Source organism: Cariama cristata, unplaced genomic scaffold (genome assembly GCF_000690535.1).
Source record: "Cariama cristata isolate BGI_N322 unplaced genomic scaffold, ASM69053v1 scaffold5923, whole genome shotgun sequence".
Classification (NCBI taxonomy): Eukaryota; Metazoa; Chordata; class Aves; order Cariamiformes; family Cariamidae; genus Cariama; species Cariama cristata.
This window is the reverse complement of record NW_009606539.1, coordinates 11327-33127: the sequence shown is the minus strand read 5'-3', so window position 1 is coordinate 33127 and position 21801 is coordinate 11327. Positions and strand designations below refer to the sequence as shown.

The following is a 21801-nucleotide window of genomic DNA, read 5'->3' as shown; positions in this document are numbered from 1 at the left end:
GGGAAAAGGTGTTCACTGCTGAGACTGCTTGGAAATAGGTGTTGCTCCTTAAACACAACCCTGTTTTAGTTCAAATTAATTTGTATGCACAGACCAACAATAGGAATTTTCCTTGTTGCATTTTGCTTACCTTATAATTAGGCTTTTACTGGACATGGGAACAGTTGGGCAATGTCCTGGTCTCCATTACCTGTGAAATGGCTACAGCACGTGGGTGCTCCTCTGCAGCCGCTAAGAGCATAATGTTTATACCATAATCCTTTGCATTGACATGTCACATGCATGTTGCAACTCCTCTGAGTTTCAGTGTTAATTGAAATACTAGTATTAGTTGTGGAAAGTTAGTCATGCAAACTAAGCTGGAAGGGGAAGGTTTTTTGAACCAACTGTTTCGTAATTGCATGTGTTTTGTAAGTGCTTATCTCTGTGATGCAGGAGGAGAGCTGTGACACTCTGCGGCACTGGGATCCTTGTATACACTGGGATCCGAGTGCCAGAAAGTGCTTTGGAAAGAAACTGCAGGTGAGATTAGGTGCTCAGAGTGAGTGGGTGCTCAGGTGCCTCAGAGAGGTGCCAAGGAGGTGGGAACTGCTTTAGAACTGGGGGCACCCTTGGGAGCCAAGCAACCCCTGTTCCTCTCTTTCATCAGGGCAAGCTAATGCAGGGAACAGAGGGTCCCAGTGCCTTCACTCTTTCAGTAGATGAGAGCAAGGGACATACTGTTGGGAAAGGAATCAGAAGGGTTTCTGATTCCTGAAAAGAGCAGAATCAGTCTCTGCAGTGCTCACCATCTACCATCCAGCTGTGTTTTTTTTCTCTTGCTGAGAAGAGCTTGTAGCTGTCAGCAGAAGAACAGGCAAAACTCTGGGGTTTACCTGCACGACTTCTTTAGAGAAGGGAAGAAATGCAGCTGTGTAGAATAAATTTGGAAACCAGCACATTTGAAAACGAGTCACTTAAAAAAGAGTTCTTGATGTTGTTTCTAAATCCAAGGAAAACCCAGAAAACAAATTTTCAGATGTCCACATTCCTTTTAGAGGTTGAAATGAAATAGCTAACTTCTAGCAAAACCCAGCTGAAGGCAGCTGCTCTTGGGGTACAGAAACCCCGCTCTCTCTTGGAGGAAAAGCCTAGTTTTCCACACGTGTGGCCAGTGCTGTCTGGTTCATAGACCATCGTGGTACCTTCTGTAAGCAGCTCTTCCAGACTGTCTCGTTTCCAGGCTAAGGAGGGTAGGCAGAGCTTTTTCTGTGTGCTGGAGCACTGAAGCATGCAGAGCGACGTTTCCTGGGGATGAGCTCTGTGCCCGCCGGAGGTGTTGCACTGTCTGTTGTGTGAAAAAGAAACCATTCATAAATGGAGAGCTTTCCTGGAGTCTGTCACCCTGCCATATCCGTTTCGACTTTTTTCCAGGCATTTCCTTTAATTAAAAGAGGGATTAGATTTCTGTGATAGTGTTGAGCTGGTCAGAACGGATAACTTTGCCGAAACTGCTATTTTTAAGGTATTTTTAGAAGTGTGGGGTAGACTTAAAGAAGAATAGAATAAGAATGTGCTGATATATAGAGAAATGACGGTGACGCTTACATACCCCCACAACCATAATTACTTCAATAGGTTTTTTTGGGGGGTAGTATTTTATGGAGAATTTCAGAAATTTCTCATGCATGTATTGCACTCTGTGCTTTGTAGGTCACCTGTTACAGCGGACATTTTGGGGTCTCTTTATGTACATGTAGGCCAATTGTTCTGAAAAAAGTATGTTAAAAATATATATTTTTTGCTTTGAACTGTTAAATTAGTCTATTGTTTCCATGATGCTTCTGTGATTTATTTTATTTATACTTTAGTTTGGTGCATACCTACAGTCTAAAAAAATATACAAAAATCACGTTGGTGAAAGATAAATGACACATGTTGCAATATAGGCAGATTTAAGAGTAACAGGGCACATGGTTGGAGTTTCCTGAAGAGCCTGAAAATATCACCACCTTGCGTCATGTTACATTCATTCTGTAAATACCCAAAGGCAAATATTTTGCTGGCTCAAGCGGAAGAGAGATACTGTATGTATTGTCCCTCATCTCTGTTGTAGCTGGAATCTCATGCTGCTGGGTTTTTTGTAGCTATGATTTGCTGCTATGAAGTACTGGCTGCCTTCACAAGGCGCAGCAAGTGGGATGCTCATCGGGAGTTCAGGGTGGGGTGCTCTGTTAGTGCTGTATGGGGTTCATGCGATGCCATCCTTGCCCTGGGGAAGTGGAGTGTGGTGGCTGGACTGGAGGGACAGGGCAAAACTAATGGAAACAGGGTGGGAGGTGGTAGGCTCGTGAGAGATGTAAGAAAGTAGGTTTGTTCGGCCAGTCACAAATAGGGTAAGGTATTCGTGGGTGCTGAGGAAGGGCTGGTAGGCAGCTATTTAAGTCCCAAGGGTGATTCTTGATTTGCAGAGGGTTGGTTCAGAACCCAGGATAACATCTGAAAAGCATCTTTGAAGACTGCCAGTAACTAACTGCATTTGGAAGGCAAAACTTGTGCGAAGAGGAAGGCTGGGAGGTCTGGGGCCTTGGGATTTTGGTTTGAGTGTCTGCACTAGGCTTGCTGCGTGAACACTGCCCAGCCTCAGAGTGCCTCCAGCAGTGCCTGCAAGCAGGGATAGCGTTTCTGCTTCTTCAAGAGTGCTGCCAATGGAAATGCGTTAATACTTGCATGAACAAGGTCAAGACAGTGGTCTTCTGCAGTGAGCAAGCTGAGCGGAGGTTCGCAGGAGGCAGGAGCTGCTGTCATCCCACTGCACGCAGTGCACACGGTAAAACTTGGTAATTCAGCGTCCAGTCCTTGTCATTGCATCTGATTTTTCCGATTGTCGGAGAAGCCCAAGGCGAATGGATGTGCCAGTGAACTTGCACATGCAGTGGTACAACATGCATGCCAATATAGACTGTTGCTGAGCTGTAGTGTAGCCACAGGCTTCCTATTGCTGCTCGTTTGCATGCCCTCCTCTTCTGAGCTGTACTTGCTTGCTGCAGCGGGTGTGAAGTCAAGTGTAGCTGCTCCTGGCTGCCTCCAGCTGTGTACATTTGTGTATCAGCTCTCACTGAGCTCTGATCACAATTTAGGACTTGTGTAATAGAAATTTTGAGAGTTGAGGCCTTTCATTTACTTTGACTATGGGCAGAGAACAAAAAGGGTATTTGTAGAGTGAAATGGCACTGAATGTTCTACATCACTGCTTTATTTTATGTTTACAGAGCAGAGGGCACAAAAATAACATAAATGGAAACAATAATGTACGTTAGCACGCTTCTAACTCCATTTAACCTTCTTTATTTGTAAATATTTTTGTGGTTCATTTGTGTTTTAAAGAAAGCGAGGAAAGATTCTCCTGCCTCTCTGCCCTTGTTTGAGGAGTGGGACAGGCAGTACTTTGTGGTTGGCTGTACTGTATTGCTGTGGATGGGTGAATAGCTCTGCACTTTGCTCATCACCTGACCAGCTGGCTTATGTTTAGATGAGGAGAGAAAGCGTAGGATTCTGAAAGTGCGTTTTCAGTTGTGCAAAGGCCAGACCATGTGTGCTGAGTTATCAGAATGAGGTTTTAATTGTTTGCTTATTTTTCCTGTGACTTACTAGAGTTATAGTCCTACTATGTCAAACATGCATTCCTTGAAAGCAAGGCACCCAAAGGAGAGGTCTTTCAAAATCCGAGAAGGCTTCCTCAGTACCAGCCAGCATAGCAGGTTTCTTTGGAGGAAGAGGAAGTTTGGAAAATCCCATCCCTTTGGTGTTACCATCTTGGTCTCAGCTGAACTCTGTGCCATGATGCTGAGCAGGGCATGAGCTCATGGGTGGCAAACGCCATCCACGTTTGAAACGCCATCCATAAGGCTGTGGTTTTGTTTTCAGCTTCGTTGTTGCTCTTGAGGACATTGTGAAAAGCTCAAGCTGGTACACGAGGGAACATGACTATCCACTTCTACCTTCTCAGCACCCTGAGCTATTAAACACAAAAGCCTTTGTTCCCTGGTGACTTAATTCTTAAGAGGCCTTTTTAATTTTAGTCCTTAGTTTCAGGAAGAAATAATGGAGATTTGTCATTGACAAGAAGGCTGCATCTTTCAAATGTCATGTGAAGGATCCACTCCATAATTCATGGGCTGGGGAGTGTGGGTGTCAAAAGGAGGGTGCATAATGACTATGAGAGATTTCAGTTCAATGAAACTGTTAATCTTAAAGGCAGCTTTTCTTGCCGTCATGGTATTTTCTTGACCCAGATCGCCACGCTTTTTGCTAACTCATCCGGATATCCAGATATTTTTGGATTTTCTTAAGTAAGATTGTGGCAGGTTATTGGTTATTTTTGTACAGCTTATTCCCCTTCCAATGTGGACGGGGACTTGCACAGTAATACCAGAGCAGTGCTGATTGATTTCTCTTCTTTCTGTGACTGCCGCACCTGTAAGCCATGTGTTTGTGTGTGGAAAAGTGCTGCTATTTCTTGTCAGTCCTTCTCTTTCCATGGATTCTGTGAGTTTTACTTGTTGTGTGATGAGGCTCGTATTGCTGTCGGTGTGCTGAGAAAGGGACCTTCTCCCTCCTCTGCTGTAGGACGTGAATAAGAGCAAATCTGACTTGGGCTGCTGAGAGTTTGAATGCATATGTGGACTGTTGGCTTCCTAGTTGCTGGAAGATTGTAGCAGACTCAGACCTACCAAAGAGGACTGCTGGGTCTGCCAGATCTCTACAGGCTGGAGGGGTGACCTCCTTGCAGTCAGCCACTGCCTCCCAGCTTTGTCCGTGTTCCTGTCCTTGGCAAAGTAAATTAACTGTCTGACTCAGTCTGAAGTGAATTAAGGAGCACTCGTAAGATTTTCTTCTTGCAGTCAAGCTGGAGGTGTTACAAGGTCTGACAGAGCTGTGCTAATAGCTGAGCAGCAGTACCGAAATTAGCATTGGTGATCGCACTGCAAAACTAACCTCCAGCAGTGGAGGTGTGGCCTTTATTTCAGCATTTCTACTTCTAGTGTTTCTTTCCTGTAATGTGTGTTTGTGTGCAGATGCAGGTCAAACCCCATCTGTCTGGGAGCTGCGTGAGGCACACCGATACCTAGTGTTGGGGCTGAGCTCTGCTTCCGGAGCCATTGCCTGTGAGTGAGGCAGGAGTAAGCAAACACGTGTTAGTTGTGGAGTAATCTGTTTTCAGTGGAGCTTCCTGGTACAGCTTACAAAAGCCACAAGATTTAAAAAAAAAAATATTAAACTCACTGACATGGAGCAGGAGCTTTTGATGCAGCTGTATCCGCATGTACGTCTGCTGGAAGTGAGTCATATTCTTACAAAATCAGCAGCTGAAGAATTTGTGACTTCTATGACAATTCCCATTTTGGGTTAAGTCAGATCTCTTCCTCTCTCTAGGCTTTTCTCAGGCATCAGGAATGTCTTCTGAGCCAACTTCATCCACCTCTCAGCAGTCCTCCACCTCTCCGCCCTCACCCAGTTCTCTCCATCTGCCTGAAAACCGCAGGGCGAGAGATCGCTCCCCGTCACCCATGAGAGGGTATCTCATCCCCAGTCCACTGCCCACCCGACGGACCAGGACGTTTTCAGCGTGAGTACTGGGAAACCTGCATTTCATAGACACAACCAAACAATTGCCTCTGGGCAGAATGTTCAGCCCCTGCCGAGGTGAAGGGAGCTGGGGGTGGGGGTGCGGCGGTTGTATCTGGAAGATGCTTTGGTATTTTGTGGTTATCTCTTCTCCAGTCAATTCTGATGCCATGAGACTTTTAGTCCAAATTGCCTGTAGTTTTTCAATGCTCTGTTTGCATAAAGGATGTTCAAAGTCTTTTCCACTCTTTAAGACAAGAATTTTACAGGGAGGCAAAATACACTTGAGATTTTTCAAAACAGAGTTTCTTGCCTGAAGCTTTGCTTCACCTCAGACACTGGGTTGTGGCTCTTGGGCCCAGTTCCTGTTGGTGTTTCTTCATCAGCTCCACCTCCTCCTTCAGCATGACCTCTCTTCTCACCACTCCTGAAGCATTGGGCCAGACCTCACTGGAGATTTTAGTTCTTTCACTCCTGACACCTGTGCTACCCTCAGGCAGGTTACATTTTAGGGATGGTCCATGACCTTGTCACTTTTCAGAGGGCTTGTTTCCTTTTCCTATTCAGCTTTCATTTCTTCATCTCAAGATTCGCAAATAGACCTGTAAAAGAATATGTTGGTTTTCAAGATATTAACCCTGATCTCTTTGATTCTCTAAGATTATATGAGGTTTTCCAAAAAATGAGATGAGGTTTGTTGCTATTTGTAGTGATTTGAGGTAGTGATGCTACAGCAGAGCTGGATTTCCCTGAGTCTTCCTGTGGCCCTGTGGTGCTCTGCAGGCTCCTGGGAGCCCCTCGCGTGAAGGGGACTTCTCCCATAGCGCAGCAGCAGAGGATGGTGTTGCAAGGTTTGACCACTGCAAAAAAATTCCTGGTGCCTGTGATGGGCCTCCCAGTGACCTGCGGAACTCAATGTGGGCTTCTTTGTTAATCTCGGTGACCTTTGAATCAGGGTCTGAGGGTATTAACGTGAAGCTGTGGTCAATCCATTGCGCTTCTGCCACAGTCTTGCAATTACTTCTGTGTTGGTGAGGTCTGGCAGTACTGAGTGAAACACTGTGGAAGTAAGATCTCAGACCCGCAGCTAGCCTGTTTTGTGCCGCTTAATCTAGTTGGCCTGCTTTTTCCTTTTTTTGCTTCTTGCAGTGTTACCCAGCTCTTTTCTTCAAGAGTTATCCATGTGGATTTAAATAGCATCGGTGTCAGTGATGCTTTGTATTATTACTTCTGTATTCAAAATGAAGTGAAAAAGAACAGCAGCAGAAGAAAAATTTATATGTTGTCAGTTCTAAAAGCCTTCAAATGCCCTAAACTTTGTAATGGAAGTAGATTGCTAAAAGGAGCATGATTGACTTGATAATTGGGATTGCCCTTGAAAAGCAATTCCAAGATAGCTTGCCTCAGTGCTGTGTTAATAATGAACTCTTTGTAATTCTTCTCAGCTGTTAATCCTAATCTGGTTCTTACAAAACTAAAGAATTTGTTACTTGGCTTCCACAGTTCTTTAATCATTAATTAGTATAGGAATCTTGCTGTATTTGTCTGCCTTGAAAATCAAAATAGCTCTAATTTTTATTTTTTTTTTTTTTTGGTGTCCTGTTTAGATGAGCTCTAGCTGAGCTCTCCCCCACAGTTGTATAGAAAAGATGAATATGACAGATAGTGGCTTATTATTCAGTGGGATTATTTAATTTTGATTCATTGCAAGTGTGAGACCTTATCCCCCCCCAGTACTTTATCTCCTTTAAAGATGCAATTGAACTTTAGTGACTTATTTAGAGCAGTGAGTGTTTTTCTGTGTAACAAGCACTTGTGGGGTCAGGTGCATCGACAGCTTTATAGAGCTGGAAATGAAGTGATTTAATGGAGATTTCTTTGTTTAACGGTTTCAACTGTATTTCTTTAGTGTTAGTTTGACTTAAGGAACAGACCTGTTACCACATTTTTTAAATGACTTTATTTAGACTTCAGTAAACTTCAAACATTTGGGAAAGTGATGTCAAAATTGGCATGATGCATGTAACCAAATGACAACACAATCTGTTACTGAATTTGAAGAATTGCACCAAAATCCTCTTCTAACTCGGATGCAACCTACTGGATAGTCATGGCATGGGAAGGTCCTGATCTAGTAACTCCCCTGTGTAAACCCCCTAAGATGTCTAAACCAGTTGGCTTCATTAATGAAAGTATTTGAGTGAGCTTGGAACCCTGGAAATTCAACTCGGCATATTTGATGGGGAAAAGGATTTAATCATGCAGTTTTCAGGATGGGTCATAGTTTGTGCAAGTTGTTTTTCTTAATGGCAGCAAGTCATCCTAAAGGATTGTCTTCACATCTGTCTCATTTTAAAATGAGTGGAGGAGGAGATCAGTCTTGAGTCTTGGTGTTTTGCATACCAGTTAGGCTTCATAGCCTGCTGGAGTCATTTGGAGGTGAAACACTGACTTCACTGGATCCTCATCTGGTAGGATAATGATAGAGATACATGCAGAAGGGTGTGTGTGTATGCATAGACATAATGTGTACACATTTATACATGTCTTTATGCACGGCATTCTCTCGATACTACATGCACACACTTACTGTTAAATTTGTGAAAGCACATACGACACATAGGTGCACACTGGTACTCCTGAACTCATGAAAGGTATAAGATGCTTACATTTAGTATAGCGTCTAAAAGAAAATTTGGCCGAGCGATACAGCAGATGTATTCAAGATGGGAACTGATGGACTATAATGCTAGCAAACATCTTCATCATCTTTATCTCCCTTAGAAAGGCTACAGGCAAAACATGTGCATTCTATGAAACTGAGTATTAAGCAGTTGCCACAGAGGAGTATGCTCACTGGGAGCGAGTATTTGGACCATTGTACCCATTAGTTTAGTGTGCTCTGGCTGACACACCTGGAAGCTGTCGCATCCATACTCAGCAATGAACCATTCTTTTTGTGCTCTCTTTTGCAGAACTGTGAGAGCATCGGAGGGTCCCATCTACAAAGGCGTCTGTAAATGCTTCTGTCGCTCCAAAGGCCATGGCTTCATTACCCCTGCAGATGGAGGGCCCGACATCTTTGTACACATCTCTGAGTAAGTTGTCTGGGTGGCTGAGGAAGGCTGGAGCTTTGGTTTGCCTTAATTACTGAACGCTTTTGACATTTCAGATACAAGAATGGTTTATAATCTGTCAACCTTACCTCAGCAAAGAGGGGTTATGCAGATGTTACTGGCAGCGATAGATTATGCTGTATTTTTCCTGTATTACTATAAATCTGAGTTAAAAACTAGAAGATGATCCTGTCAGATCTCTTAGAATAAGCTGTGCTGTTTCACCCAGATCCAGAAACTTGCATTTACCTGAAGCAAATTATCTGTGCAGTATCCAATTTTAATTTAAAGATTTATAACACTGAAAATTCACTACTTTTACTTTGCACTGCTTGTACCATTATTAAACTAAAGGTTAATTAGCTTTACTGATAAGAAAAGTCATACTTTATTACTTCCTTGAATTTATCTAGCTTCAGTTTTGAGCACTTTATAGCTAAAGTTTTCTCTGTTAAAGGGTTTGTTAGTACCTCCACTTTTTTGCCTTGAACACGCTGAGAACCATCACCTCTCAATCTACCTTTTGATAAACTAAACAGATCAAACTTTTCAAGTCTCTTGCTGAGAATTTTTTCTCCTGTCTAGAACAGTCTTTCCAGTCTCTTTTCTAAGTGTGCTGTAGAAGTTAAATGTAATTTTGAAACAATACACTGTAAACATACTTTCAGTATATGGAGATAAAATCTCCAGTCTCCTGCTCTGTTTCTCTTTCTGTACATCCCATAATCGCATTAGCCCTCTCATCGCCAGTCTTTTGCTTGGTTGCTTATCTGCTCTGACCTCGGCAGCCTTTGCAGCATCAGAGTTTGGTGCAGTCCCAGATCAGTCTGGCGTCCCTGATAGCAGTGTTTGCATTCCTTGTTCCTAGATGTATGACTTCATATTTGGTTATGCTGCAGCACATCCTACTTGAATAGACCCTGCCTGCCAAGGGATCCAGATCATGCTCCGTGACTGCACTGTCTTTGTTATTTAGTGCTTGGCTAATCTGCCAGGTTTAATAGACAGTTTTGTATTTGCTTCTAGATTGAGATGGTGGCCAGCATTGGGGCTGAAGCTGGTCTCTGAGGGCATGTATTAAGATTGCTCAGTGTTTATTCTCTGATAACCTCTTTTAGATCTATCGCCAGTTTTTAGTTTACATATTGTTTACAGTGGTGAAGCTGTATAATCCTTATTTGTTGTTTGAAGTGGTTATCCAGTGATAAGTCAACAAAAGCCTTACCAAAGGTATTCACTTTGCCGCAGCTATCTTTCCTGCTTGTGTGTGTAGCAGGTGTCCTTGGAGAAGGAGCATATTGGCCTTCTTCCAGTTTTCTGCAATGTTGCTGCATGATGGCACAGGACTCGTGGGTGCAAATAGGCTGAGTAGTCTGAGTTACGTGTTCAACCCAAGGAAATGTTTTTTTAATATCTTCTTTTTCTTGCATCTAATACAAATGCACAATTTCTCCTTATTTCCTGAATAACTTAAAAATAACATTTCTTTTATCACGATTTAAAAACTGTACTGTGAACGTCTCGTCTGACCTATACACTTACTGATCAGCAAGGGTTTAGTTAAAACAGCCCTCTCACAGAAACATGAATTCTCAGCGCTCTAATGAATTCTTTTTAAAGAACTGTCTATTTTCAGTCCTGGTTTTTTTCCCTCTACATTTTCCCTTCCAAATACTTCAGTAAAATTTTCTTCAGTTATGTGAAATTAACCCTTTTAAAACTTTAGACGTAACTTTTTGATTGGGGCTGCCCTTTGTTTGTCTGTACAAAATGGGAAGAAATCTGTCAGGTGTTCCCCAATTCTTATCCCATGACCTAATACATCTTTCTCTCTGCATCCAAACCTCAGTACTTAATTCTGGGTACACTAATTGCTCCTACCCTCAAGCGCCCTCCAATCAGCTCTAATTCTTAGAAACTCCAGTGATGTTTTTCTGTTTGCCCATTTAAGACTCTGATATGTCTCCTATACTGAAATCCTTCATGACATTGTGAAAAACATTTTTTGTCTGCTGTGATTTTGTTGGTCTGTGCGAGGGGCCCCCTCTCACAGGAGTCCCCTCTCATGGGCTGTGCTAGTTGGCATATCGATCCCATATGCTTTCAAAATGCTTTGACTGTGAGCCATCAATAAGCTATATTTGAGCAATTGTGCCCTGAATGTGGTGTGCCGCCCTCCCCTTTCTTCCACACACTCAACCTATCCTAAAACACTATTGAACGAGTCACCAAGGGTGTAAAAGCTCATGGGCAACCACACCTCTTGATGTATTTTTAGCATGTTTATTTTGCTGATGGCGCCCAGTTCTGTGCTTGCTTTCATCTCCACTCAGCCATACTCTCAGTCTGCCCCTGCATGGGAAAGCTGGAGCAGATAAGGGATGAGGCGGGGGGAGAGCCGCTGCGGGGGCAGGGGGTGACGGACTGTGGCCTGCTGAGATACAGTCTTCAGCCTGAGCTCTGGCTTCCCAGGTCTCAACTTAGTGACCTACATGCTGGACCAGGCTGCTTCTCTTCATTTTTGGTTACTTCATTTCAATCTCATGCTCACGCAGTTGGGAAACTGTCTCCGCATAGTCTTCCTGCAGTATGGCAACTCTCTTAAGTTTACTGTAGATGAGAAGATGGAGGGGACCTCCTCTACCCTGTCTGCTGCTGAAAGGCGCCTGTGCCTTTCTGGCAGATGCTTTACCCAACACACTCTTAACAATTCAAGTGCTGGGACCGGCTACCTCCCTGGGCGATTTCTTCCTGTAATTAACAGACTTGGCTCTTAATTGTTTCTGATATTAAACTGACATCTCCCTTGCCTTCAGTATGGCCCTTTAGTCCTTCCATCTCCACAGCAGGTGAATGATGCCTTTCCTCTTTAAGCCTATCATTTATGTGTTCAAAGACTGTTTTCCTTGCTCTTTCAGAAATATTTTAGCAAGGTTAGTTCATAGGAATTTTGTAGGACTGAAGGATGTGCTTTATGCAACTTTCTGGGCTCAATTCTGCTCATTTGAAGGCAACAGGATTTCCTTTCTATTGAACCAGGACTAGGCCACTGTTTTAAATGTTTCTTATGTAGGTACTGTCTCAGAACTTAAATGCAAAAATAGCTGATGTTTCTGCCTCAACTTGTTAGCGAAAAGTGCTATTATTGAAGCATTGAAAGTTTTAGCACATCGTGTTCTTTAATTACTCTGAGTGTATTTGAATTGTTGGAAACAGCTTTTAGTGCTAGAGGGTGATGGTATCACTGTCTTAATTCTGATGCAAGGCAGCACTGGAAAGATGAATTAATAATGCCTTTCATTTCAGTTTGTTTCACAGTGAGTTAGAAACATTGCTCTTTATTAATGGGAATTGCTTATTGCAGCAGCATTCTGTAACCATTACTGTGGCTCAGAGTACTCCATGACTCTGGTGTGCACAATGTGAGTTTTGAGATACTGCTGCTGTTTACTGCGTGATTCTTTTCTACCTATTTTGCTCAGTTACACTTGAATATGAGAGAGACAGCAATCTGTTCACTTTCTCAGTGTGGTATAGGCACCTACTTGTGAAATGAAAGAGGATTGTTTCTCCTGAATCAGTTCTTCCTGAAAGCTGGGATTTCAGGAGTGTGATTAAAATGGTGCAGCAGTTTGGATTCAGCAAGATAGAGACTGTTCCTCTGTGTTCATCACTAAGCTGTGATGATTAGTGGAGGTTTTGAGCATTGGGACCAGCTGCCTATCTGGCAGATTAATATGATTTTAAACATAAAACTTTAATTTGAGGAGTTAAATTTTTTTCTTCCCTAAGCTCTCGGGAGCTGCAAGGTTACACTTCAATGAAAATGTCTTCTGTAAAATGGGATGTCCGTTTCCCATAGCTTTCCATTTATTTTTGTAAGATAATAACACTTAGCATGGTGGTTCCATTTCCATGAGTGACCATTAGCCTAAAAATGGGGTCAAATATATGTGGCGTTCAAAAGCTTCTTCACTTAGCATCTGCAAAGCTTTAAATTTCAGTATCTGTGTGAGAGTTTAAGGTGAATGTGGGCATGTGGACATGTTTTATGAGTGGAACTTGCAGCAAAGCTATGTTACTGTGAAGTTGGACTTGTCAGGTGTGGGTAGGTATACAGTGTAAGAAATGCTAGTTTGAAATGCAGGTTTTAAAGGTGGTTTTTTTTTTCTGTGTGGCTTTATCTTTTTTAACAAGTGGCACTGAAGACTGCAGAGAAGATTTGGTTTGTGTCTTGGTAACACTTGTGTGGAGCCAGTTCTCCGTTTTAACTGATTAAGTACAAATGTATGCAGCGTGGAGTTCTCTGGAAATGCTGACACTGGTACGTGGTAGGGTTTCCTTTTGAGCTGTCCTCATGGGGCAGGTAGGGGCATGCTGGCAACTCTGGTGACGGACACTGCAGGTGGCGGCAGGGTCCTGACAGCGCTCATGGCACCTTCTTGGGTTGGTCTGTGGGTAAAGCATCTGCGGCTGAAATCCTGTACCACAATTGCAACACCATCTGTGGTCAAGATGGACAGATTAGAGCTAGCTCGCGCACACCGACGTGAGTGGCTGTGGCTGGGGGCTGTCGCAGTGAGGATGCCGTCACACTCCTGACACCCAGCCGAAGGCACCAGCCACAGGCTCACTACCGCTTTCTGCATTGCACACACTGTGAGTCCTGCTTCCTTGTGTTTATTTGAAACACTTCTCAAATTGGTGTAAACAATTGTACTAGGAAAATGTTATGGCTCATTGAATGTAGTGAGATTTTATTTTTCTCAGTTTAATACTTCGCCCTTCTCTAGAACAGAAAACAAAATGTGCTTGCTAGTAGTGAGTGTAAAACCCTAGCTGGCAAGCATGGGGATGGAGGAGTTGCTGAGAGAGTAATTCCAGATAATGTCTCTGGAAAACTGGGAGCAAAAGCAAATTCATTTGCCTGGAGTGAAATTTTTAAAAAGACCTTAATTATGTTTTTAATAGCGATGTGTACTGTTAATGCTTTCATTTCCACCAGCCTGTATCATGATCCACTGTCACCAAACTGATGGTGTTATTGTAGCATCAGTGCTGAGAACTGTATCCTCCTCGATATCTTACCTCCTCTGCTGTTGTTTCATAGCAAGGGTAAGTCAGCTCTCACAAGTATGAGCTGTTTTGGTTGTTACTGAAATGTAATGGCTCTGGTGGCTTCAGTTTCACGCTCTCGCCACTCTTTCTATAGATGTGACATGTTTCCAGAGAGCAGGCAGGGAATCCCTGCAGTGCTGGCTGTTGAGGTCCCCCGCCTTGTGCTGCGGGTGGCTGCCTGTACAGAGAGGTTCAGATCAGCTTGCCTTCTAAAGTGGGGTCCTGAGGGCACAGACCGAGGGGGATGGGGCAGGTGGGGTGTGGGTATCTGTAGTGGCAGATCAAATGATGTGCTTTAAAGCACTGCATAAGAATCCCGCTCTTCTGCTTTCCCAGTGTATTTGGGAGTGGGCACATGATGGATACTTGTTTACTCTCTGGGCTCTTGCATTTGTTTGGGATTTGGCCTGAAGCCTGTGTAGCTGCAAGGGCAAGGCAAGGAGGTAGTTCACCAGAGAGCAGTGACGAATGAATGACCACACTCTTGGGTTTTTTTTAAAAGATTTTATTTTGCAAAAGCAGCTGATCTAATGGAACAGAAAAAACATGCACAGTGCTTGTGGGTTTTCTGCAGTTTGTCAGTACTTGGCTCTGCAGGGGAGAATGCTGCATTGCAGAGGGGCCTTCATGCTGTCCTTCAGGCTGGGTTCCTGACCCCATGCTTAATGATGGCTTTGGAGAATTGACACTGTACCTCCCTCGGGATGTTGATACACAGCACCCTGGGGTCCCTGGAGTTTTCTGTGCTTTGCTTCTGCATTGTGTTGTGATCTCAGGAGATTATGCTTATAGTGCCTGTAACTCAGGAGTACTGAACAGAACAGAAGTGGTCTGAGTGGGCTCCCAGGTGGGGATACAATCCCATTCTGCTGTTGCATCTCAGTTTCTGACTATGCTGGAGATTTACTATCAGCCGCATCTTCCTGCAGAGAGGAACCCAGCTGTGTCCCTGCTGCTATCCTGTTGCATTGAGGAGCTGGCTTTGAGCTTTTCATGTCCATGGAGACATCATCTTTTCACGCTCCTTTCCTCTTATTTTCTGCCAGATCATTATGTTTAATGCAAAGCATTAATGCCACATCTCTTCTGTGATGCTGTTCTGGTAGAGTGTAACAATATGGGCTGATAATTATAAACAAACAGATGAATCTGAGCTGAGAGAACAAAACTTTCTGGCCTTTCTGCCTTTTCTGTGAACTAGCAGCAAAACAATTTCTGCTGGCTGCAACTGACTGCTCTAGGGCTGCCGGAAAGCCAAATCTGAGCTTTCTGATTTCCTTCAAAGTACGTAAAGCACTTGATGACTTACCTGCTTGGGCTGCACACTTCCTTCCTGACGTGCCCCCTTTCTGGTGCCTTGCTGCATCTGTTGAAGTGTCAGAAATAAGTAGATTATCTGGGGCGGGGAGGAGAGGCAGCAGAATACCAGATCTTAGCTGGGAGGCCTGCTGACAGGAGCAGGCATTGTCTGTACCTCTGACTGAGTCCACGTAGGCGTCCTTGGAAAGCTCTGCCTCTTGTGATCACCACTTTCTTCCTCATGGTGTGTGGTGCTCTGCCTGATGTTGAACTAGCTGCTGAAAGTGGATATAGAGCCATAACTATCCCTGAATGTGGGTTCAGAAACCACGACTAGGGATCTCAGTAGAGAACTGCACAAGAGGATACCACATCAGCTGTACTGGGAGGGAAGTGCAGCTTCTGTCCTAGACAAGGCAGCTCCTGGGAAGATCTCTTTGCAATGGCACAGAGACCAGGGCAATCCCGACCTTGGGTATTAACAGTTGGGATTCTTCGGTGTTTGGACCTCTTTCACACTTGTCTGTCCCAGTTAAGAGTGTGACTGGTGCATGAGAGGCAGTCCTGCTTCTGCTTTGCCTGCTGGTTGCTTGATAAGGTCATCGTTGGCTTTGCTGATGAATGTTGGAGCGGTCAGCTTACCTTGGGACTGCATGGGAGGGCATTCAGAATCAGTAACTCATCATCGTTAATTGCTCTGTCATGTCCTGCTGTTTAATAAAAATACGGGTTTCCTGGGAGGTGTATTGAGGTGTTAAATGAGCTTTAAGAAGCCCAGAAGATAATACAGCGCATTGCTCCATGGGAAGCGGCTAGGTGGTGTGATCCATGTCAGGCCTGTTGACCAACAAGGCTCTGAATTCACTGAAAACCCTTGTTCAAAAATGTTTCCATGTGACTTGGTCTTTATCCCAAGAGGTTTAACTAGGGCCCTGGAGTATGAATAGCGGCTGTGAGAAGGAAGAACTAGAACATTCCTTATTTAGGTAATTTCCTAATAACCTCCCCATTCCCTAAAAATAGTGCAGGATAAAATGCTCCACCATACCGGACTGGCACTGAGCTGGGAAATGGGAGTTGCTGGATAATCTAAAACTCACTCTGTTGTGTTTTCCTCCGACACTAACATCAGGAAAGCATTTCCTATTTTTAGCTTAATTTGTTGAAGTGTCTTAAAGTTCCTGGATACATAGTTATCCATTATTTTGAATAGAACATGCATACCAATCTCTCAAACAGCAGTGAAAATCTCCACCTTCCTCTAGATCAACATTTAATATATAGTTAGGGTAAAAGTAAAAAATGCAGATCAAAAAATACTTAATATATAACATCAAAAAAGTCTATGTTTAACTTCCTCTACCAAATTATCTAGGTAACTTATGTTGTATATAGAGTGGCTGTTGTAGGCTGAATCTGTTCCAAGATTTCTGTTTACTTTCTCTGATTTTTTTCTTGTTCATTTTCCTCCCAGTGCTTAAGGCAATTATTTCCTGATGGAGGATCTTTCCACAGATTCGTGTAGGGCTCTGTCTCCAGTGCCATACCATCTCATCGCCTTTCAAGTGCCATTATATTGTTCTTTCTTGACACCACCAGAAGTACTGCACAATCTGGATGTTGTTTGTTCTTGCTTCTAAGCATCACACAGTGATAACGATAGCGGAGTAAGTCTGCATCTATCCCAGAAGCTGCATTTGGTGGGCACTGTGCTGCGAACACTGTTCACAAACAGGTTTACTCAGGCTGCAAATGAAGACCTTCGTCCTCTTGCTTTTCATGTGCGCTGGGGGCAGTGAGTTAATAGTCTTGTATTTGGAAGGCACCAAGAATAACTGGTAATCAGAAGGCTGCAGGAAAGGAAAGAACATCTGACCTGTGGGACAGAAGTTTAAAGGCCAAACACAGAAAATGAAATTTGAGCTGTTTGTGCGCCCACAACCTTTTTACATGACTGTGCAAAAGACAAGCCTGGTCTTGATGAGGTAAGGTCACCTCAACAAGCAAGGAAAGAAATAAGATAAACTAGGGGATGAGAAGAAGCCACGTTGGGGTTGAATGAGGTTCTATCACAAGCTTCAGTCTCCTGTAATGTCAGTTTGGATAAGGAAAGAAACCAAGAAAGTATCTGATGCTGTCACCATAATACTTGGCCCTGTAAGGAGTGCTTTCTAGTAGAGAAAAGGGTACCTTTCTGGGTAATGCTTAGAGCTGTGCAGCTTTTGGGGCTAACAACATCTGTTTAGTAGAAGGAACGGGAATAATTAACTTCATGATTCACGCATAAGAAATTTGGGTCAGCAAATGTTTTGGTGTTTTCCTGTGCAGACCAGGGGCTGTAGTCAGTACCCCAAACAGTCCTCTAACAAGTGTTGAGGGATGCAGTGGCTTTCAGTGATAGCTGAGAGTGTGTCCTCTCCCTGAGTGCAGTTTGTTGTACATTACGCATACTGTTCTCTGTGAGTACAGATTTACTTGTTCTTAATTTCTTGGGAAAACGGGACCACTTTGGTTACAAGTATGCCTCCAACCCCTTTCTTAGCAGAACCCATCCTGGTATATATTCACATTTCAATTTTAAACCAAACTCACCTCAACAAAACACCCATCTTTTTTAGCGCTCAAGCTGTACTTCTTCCTCATTTGATTTTGAAGATTCAAGTGATACCTAATTTATCTCTGTTTTTCAGGAGCTTAAAACCCTGCCTTTGTGTATTGGCACATCTTTGTTGCTTCAGGAGACAGTGTGAATCCACTTTCATTCTCCGGTAACCACACCTACTGATATCTTTTGCAGATTTCAAATGTTTATTTTGCAAACTGCATCTCATCCTGTTTTACAGGAGCTTTTAAAGAACATGTAAGGTTCTTGTTTGTTAAAAAAAACCTTTCAGCCAAACATGAGGTCCCTTCCTGGGCAGGGCATCCATTTCATTTGATGCCTGCAAAGCAGTGACTCTGAGCTCACCGCTCACTGTGCATGTTCATCCTCTTGTTCAGGAATCGAAGGCAATGCCTGGGGCTGTGGAGTGGGCGGCTGTACTGTCAAGAGGAGATGCTGCTTTAGTTCCAGCCCCATGTAACTGCTCTGCGTGTGCTCCCTGAAACACTGTCCACAGCTGGTCCTGGTGCTTGAGGCCACATGAAGAAAACATGTTTCATTACGGCTTGTTCCAGTGGCTCAGCTGTACTTGAGTCAGTGTAGACGTTCTGCTTCAGCTCGTGTTGTCTACGTTCATTACCTCTGCGCTGGGAAATGTTTCTGCTCACTGTGTTCTGCTAGTGCCGTGTTCCTTCGTACGGATAAAATGTCTGTGCTGTATTGCCTTCCACTGAAAGATGCTACCTTGCTCACTGGGACTGACGTCCTGCATGGGTTGTGTTGTGAATTACTGCTCATGGCCATGTAGTTTTAGCACAATAGGAACAATTTCTTTGGCAACAGGCGATCATTCAAGAGATTCAAGTGGGAAAGATGATGTCATTTTTTTTACATGGCATTCCTATTTTCACTCGTGGTTTGACCCTCTCCTGTGTCTCTTCTTGGGTCTTCATGTCCACTTGTCAGGCTCTGAGACAGTGCAAGTAGCATCTTCTCATCCTTGCTTGAAATCCTCAGTTTCAAAGTCAGGGTAAACTGCAGATTTGGTGGCAAATTCCTTTGGCAGTAAAAAAGGTTAACTAATCTCTGCTCCTGAAAGGACAGTAAGTATTGGGTGTGCAACCCCTTCACACCTGAAGAAATCTTAAACCTGTTAGAAATGGGGGAAGTGGGGTATAAATGAAGGCAGTAACTGAACAGGACAGCCACAGCAGGAGTCTAGATGTGGGAGGCTGAACATGGTCTGTCCAGTGTGATACAGGGCTGGACTGACAGGTTGGCCTGGAGGCTTTGGAAGTAAATAAAGGTCAGTCAGATCAGCCTGCGTGGGGAGGAAAGGGCTGTCAGGTCTGATGAAGGAGGATTTATGACTTTTCTGTAAGTAATTTTTCTCCCTTCAATTTAATGCCATTTTCCCAGGCACTGCTCCGAAGAGTTCAGCTTAGGACATGCCCTCTTGGGTCTGATTCACACAGTCACAGGCAGCTCTGGAACAGGGGTTTAGCCCAGGGAAATAAAGTCTGAAGGACGTGTATTTCAAGCCATTGGGAATGCCTTTAACTCCTAATAGCAGGTTTTAGATCCATATTTAGATACAGGAACATTTTCAATATCATGTTGATACAATCAGTTAGCAAACAGCGACTTTTCTTCTGTATTTTCCTCGGGAGAAGTTATAATGTATGGGTCAGTTTTAGCTTCCCTTGTACATGCCTGCTTACCCTGTCTCATCCCCGAGTACAAGCTGCTTCTGCTCAGCCACAGCCCGATGCACCAGCTCCCTGAGCAGCAGTCGTGACACGCAAGTCGGAGGGGAGCAGAAGCTGAGGCAGCCCTTAAAGGGGGAAGGGTGGGGGAGAGGCAGTGCAGGAGATTAAGCCGAAGAAGTTTTGCGGAACTGCGGGGAGAAGCAAAATCTGATATGAAGTTAAAACTGGCAGTAAGGACCAGTATATTTACCTACTATCAGTCTTGACAGTCTTTCCTGCAATAGAAAAGCCATAAGAATAATGGGTCACAAGACAAGAGTAGATACGAAGGGCACTGCTAAAATCTTAGATCCCTGCAATTAACAGCAACATTTGTGGGGTAAAATTCCTGGATGGTGTGAGTATGTTCCCAGTATGCTCTCAGTGAAGGTAAATAACAAACGCAATGGTGCGTGCCAAGTTTCTGACCTAGAAGACTACTTTTTTTTTTTTTCCTATGAACCGAAATCTTGCCCCCATTGTAATATGAGTACCCAGACAAGTCATACCAATTAGGCATCGAGTAGAATTTGTAATTAGTGTTTATCTGTTCACAAATACAAATGTTGCTGAGAAAGACTGGAAAAACCCTCAGACAACAAGAAAACTAGAGCCTAGGTTGTCAGAGAAGGGGAACCTGAGCATGGGATTGTGTTGGTATGTTTAAAGAAAGGTGAAGTAGCATCCTTTCTGCTGTCAGAGAATCATGGTAACGCAGGTTGAAAGGCATCTCTGCCTGTCTTCATTGGCGCATGCTGGGATTTTTATTAAAAAGCTCTGATCTTGAGCGCAGTGGTAAAGGCAAGAAAGGCTGTTACCCTTTGCAGTTCTGTCTTTCATCGGTATATCATTTTGAAGAGAAGGTGACAGCCCTTTTGCCATTTCCCACTGTTTCCAGATAAGGACTTGCATGCAGTAACAAATGCACTGTGTGAGTCCTCCAGCATCCCACATCACTGTGCTGGCAGAGGCTAGGTAGGAGTGAGTGACTCTTGGAAATATTCCTAAGTGCTGGATGCTGGAGGAGAGTTTCTGCCGTGTAACGTGTCAGGTTCACAGAACTCTCTTTTTTCACAGCAAGTAATTTTGAAATATTTGACACCGTGTCTTACTTGGGTGCGTTTGGTTTTTTTTCATGTCACAGACAAACTGTGTTATGGTGGAGTAATCTAAAGGTAAAATCAATGACTGGCATGGTACAGTCCTTCTTTAAAAAAAGAGGCAACCCCCCGCCCCCAAACTTCCAAAGGTTAAGTGAGAGGAGGAAAAAAATTGTCAACTTCCTATAGTTTAAAAAACCAAACCCCCAAAGGAAGTGCCAAACGGTGTCAGCCCTGCCCTCTAGTGCTGCCAGCGAGTAAGAGGTGGTTGCTTGGTTCACGGCAACGTTGTCCAAGGACGGGCTCACCTGATTATTTTTTAAGGCATATTAGAGTGTGGGGGTTTTTGTGTGGGTTTATTTGTTGGTTGGTTGGTTTTAGGGTGGTGGTGGTGGTGTTTATAGTGTTTTCATAGGATTTTGCTGCAAGACAACCAAAATCAACCTCTGTCTTTGGTGGATCATGGACTCTATAAAAAAACCTGAAGTATCTTGAGCACCTGAGATAATGATTATGATAAAAATTCAAATAAGCTGCGAAAGAGTAAGAGCGTTTGTGTGATTTATGACTAACTGAAGCTTCCCCTCCACAGTATCGAAGGCGAGTATGTTCCTGTGGCAGGCGACGAGGTCACCTACAAGATGTGCACCATCCCTCCAAAGAACGAGAAGCTTCAGGCGGTGGAGGTGGTGATTACCCATCTAGCTCCGGGAACCAAGCACGAGACCTGGTCAGGGCACGTCGTCAGCTCCTGAGGCGTCCCAGAGGGAGCGCGGCTGCTGCCTGCATGGTCACTGCTCAACGACTGACTGCGGGGACCTGTGCTAAGAATATTCTACGTATTGTGCGAGAGGAAATACTGCATTGTCAATAAAGCAGAAGCAGGCCAAAATTACCATTTTTACAGCTGGCCTGAAAAAAAAAAAAAGGCAATTCAAATGCTAATGACAAAAATCTAGCATAATGTGTTTATAAAACCCATATTTTAAAGAGACCTAGCTTGTGTGCTTGGTGGAGGAGGCGAGGTTTGGTTTTTCTTTTATCTTGTGAACTGATTCCAGGAAATGCCCAGGGGAATTGGGGAGAGGTTTGAAAGAGGGCTCTTCTAGCGCAGACGGCTGTAGCAGAGGCACGACTCCGAGGCCCTGGAGGTGTGTGAGCGCTGTGTTCCCTTGAGCTGCTCTGCTGTAAGGGTTGGAGTACACTTAATG

The 21801-nt window shown here is 43.8% G+C and overlaps 1 protein-coding gene across 1 annotated transcript; it reads left to right on the top strand.

Annotated features, from left to right (window-relative positions):
* Positions 1-5430: 5430 nt before the first annotated feature.
* On the top strand, positions 5431-21515 carry CARHSP1 (calcium regulated heat stable protein 1, 24kDa). The gene is made up of 3 exons (XM_009696387.1): positions 5431-5608; positions 8583-8705; positions 21183-21515. Exons 1-3 carry the CDS (start codon positions 5436-5438, stop codon positions 21343-21345), a joined length of 459 nt encoding a protein of 152 aa, XP_009694689.1. The 5' UTR covers positions 5431-5435; the 3' UTR covers positions 21346-21515.
* Positions 21516-21801: the final 286 nt, after the last annotated feature.

What these genes read in the sequence shown, in the direction of transcription:
- CARHSP1 (XM_009696387.1), top strand. Translation starts at nt 5,436, where the DNA reads ATGTCTTCTGAGCCAACTTCATCCACCTCTCAGCAGTCCTCCACCTCT. An exon ending in CGGACCAGGACGTTTTCAGC is followed by an intron (nt 5,609 to 8,582) that starts GTGAGTACTGGG and finishes TCTCTTTTGCAG; the next exon opens with AACTGTGAGAGCATCGGAGG. An exon ending in ATCTTTGTACACATCTCTGA is followed by an intron (nt 8,706 to 21,182) that starts GTAAGTTGTCTG and finishes TCCCCTCCACAG; the next exon opens with TATCGAAGGCGAGTATGTTC.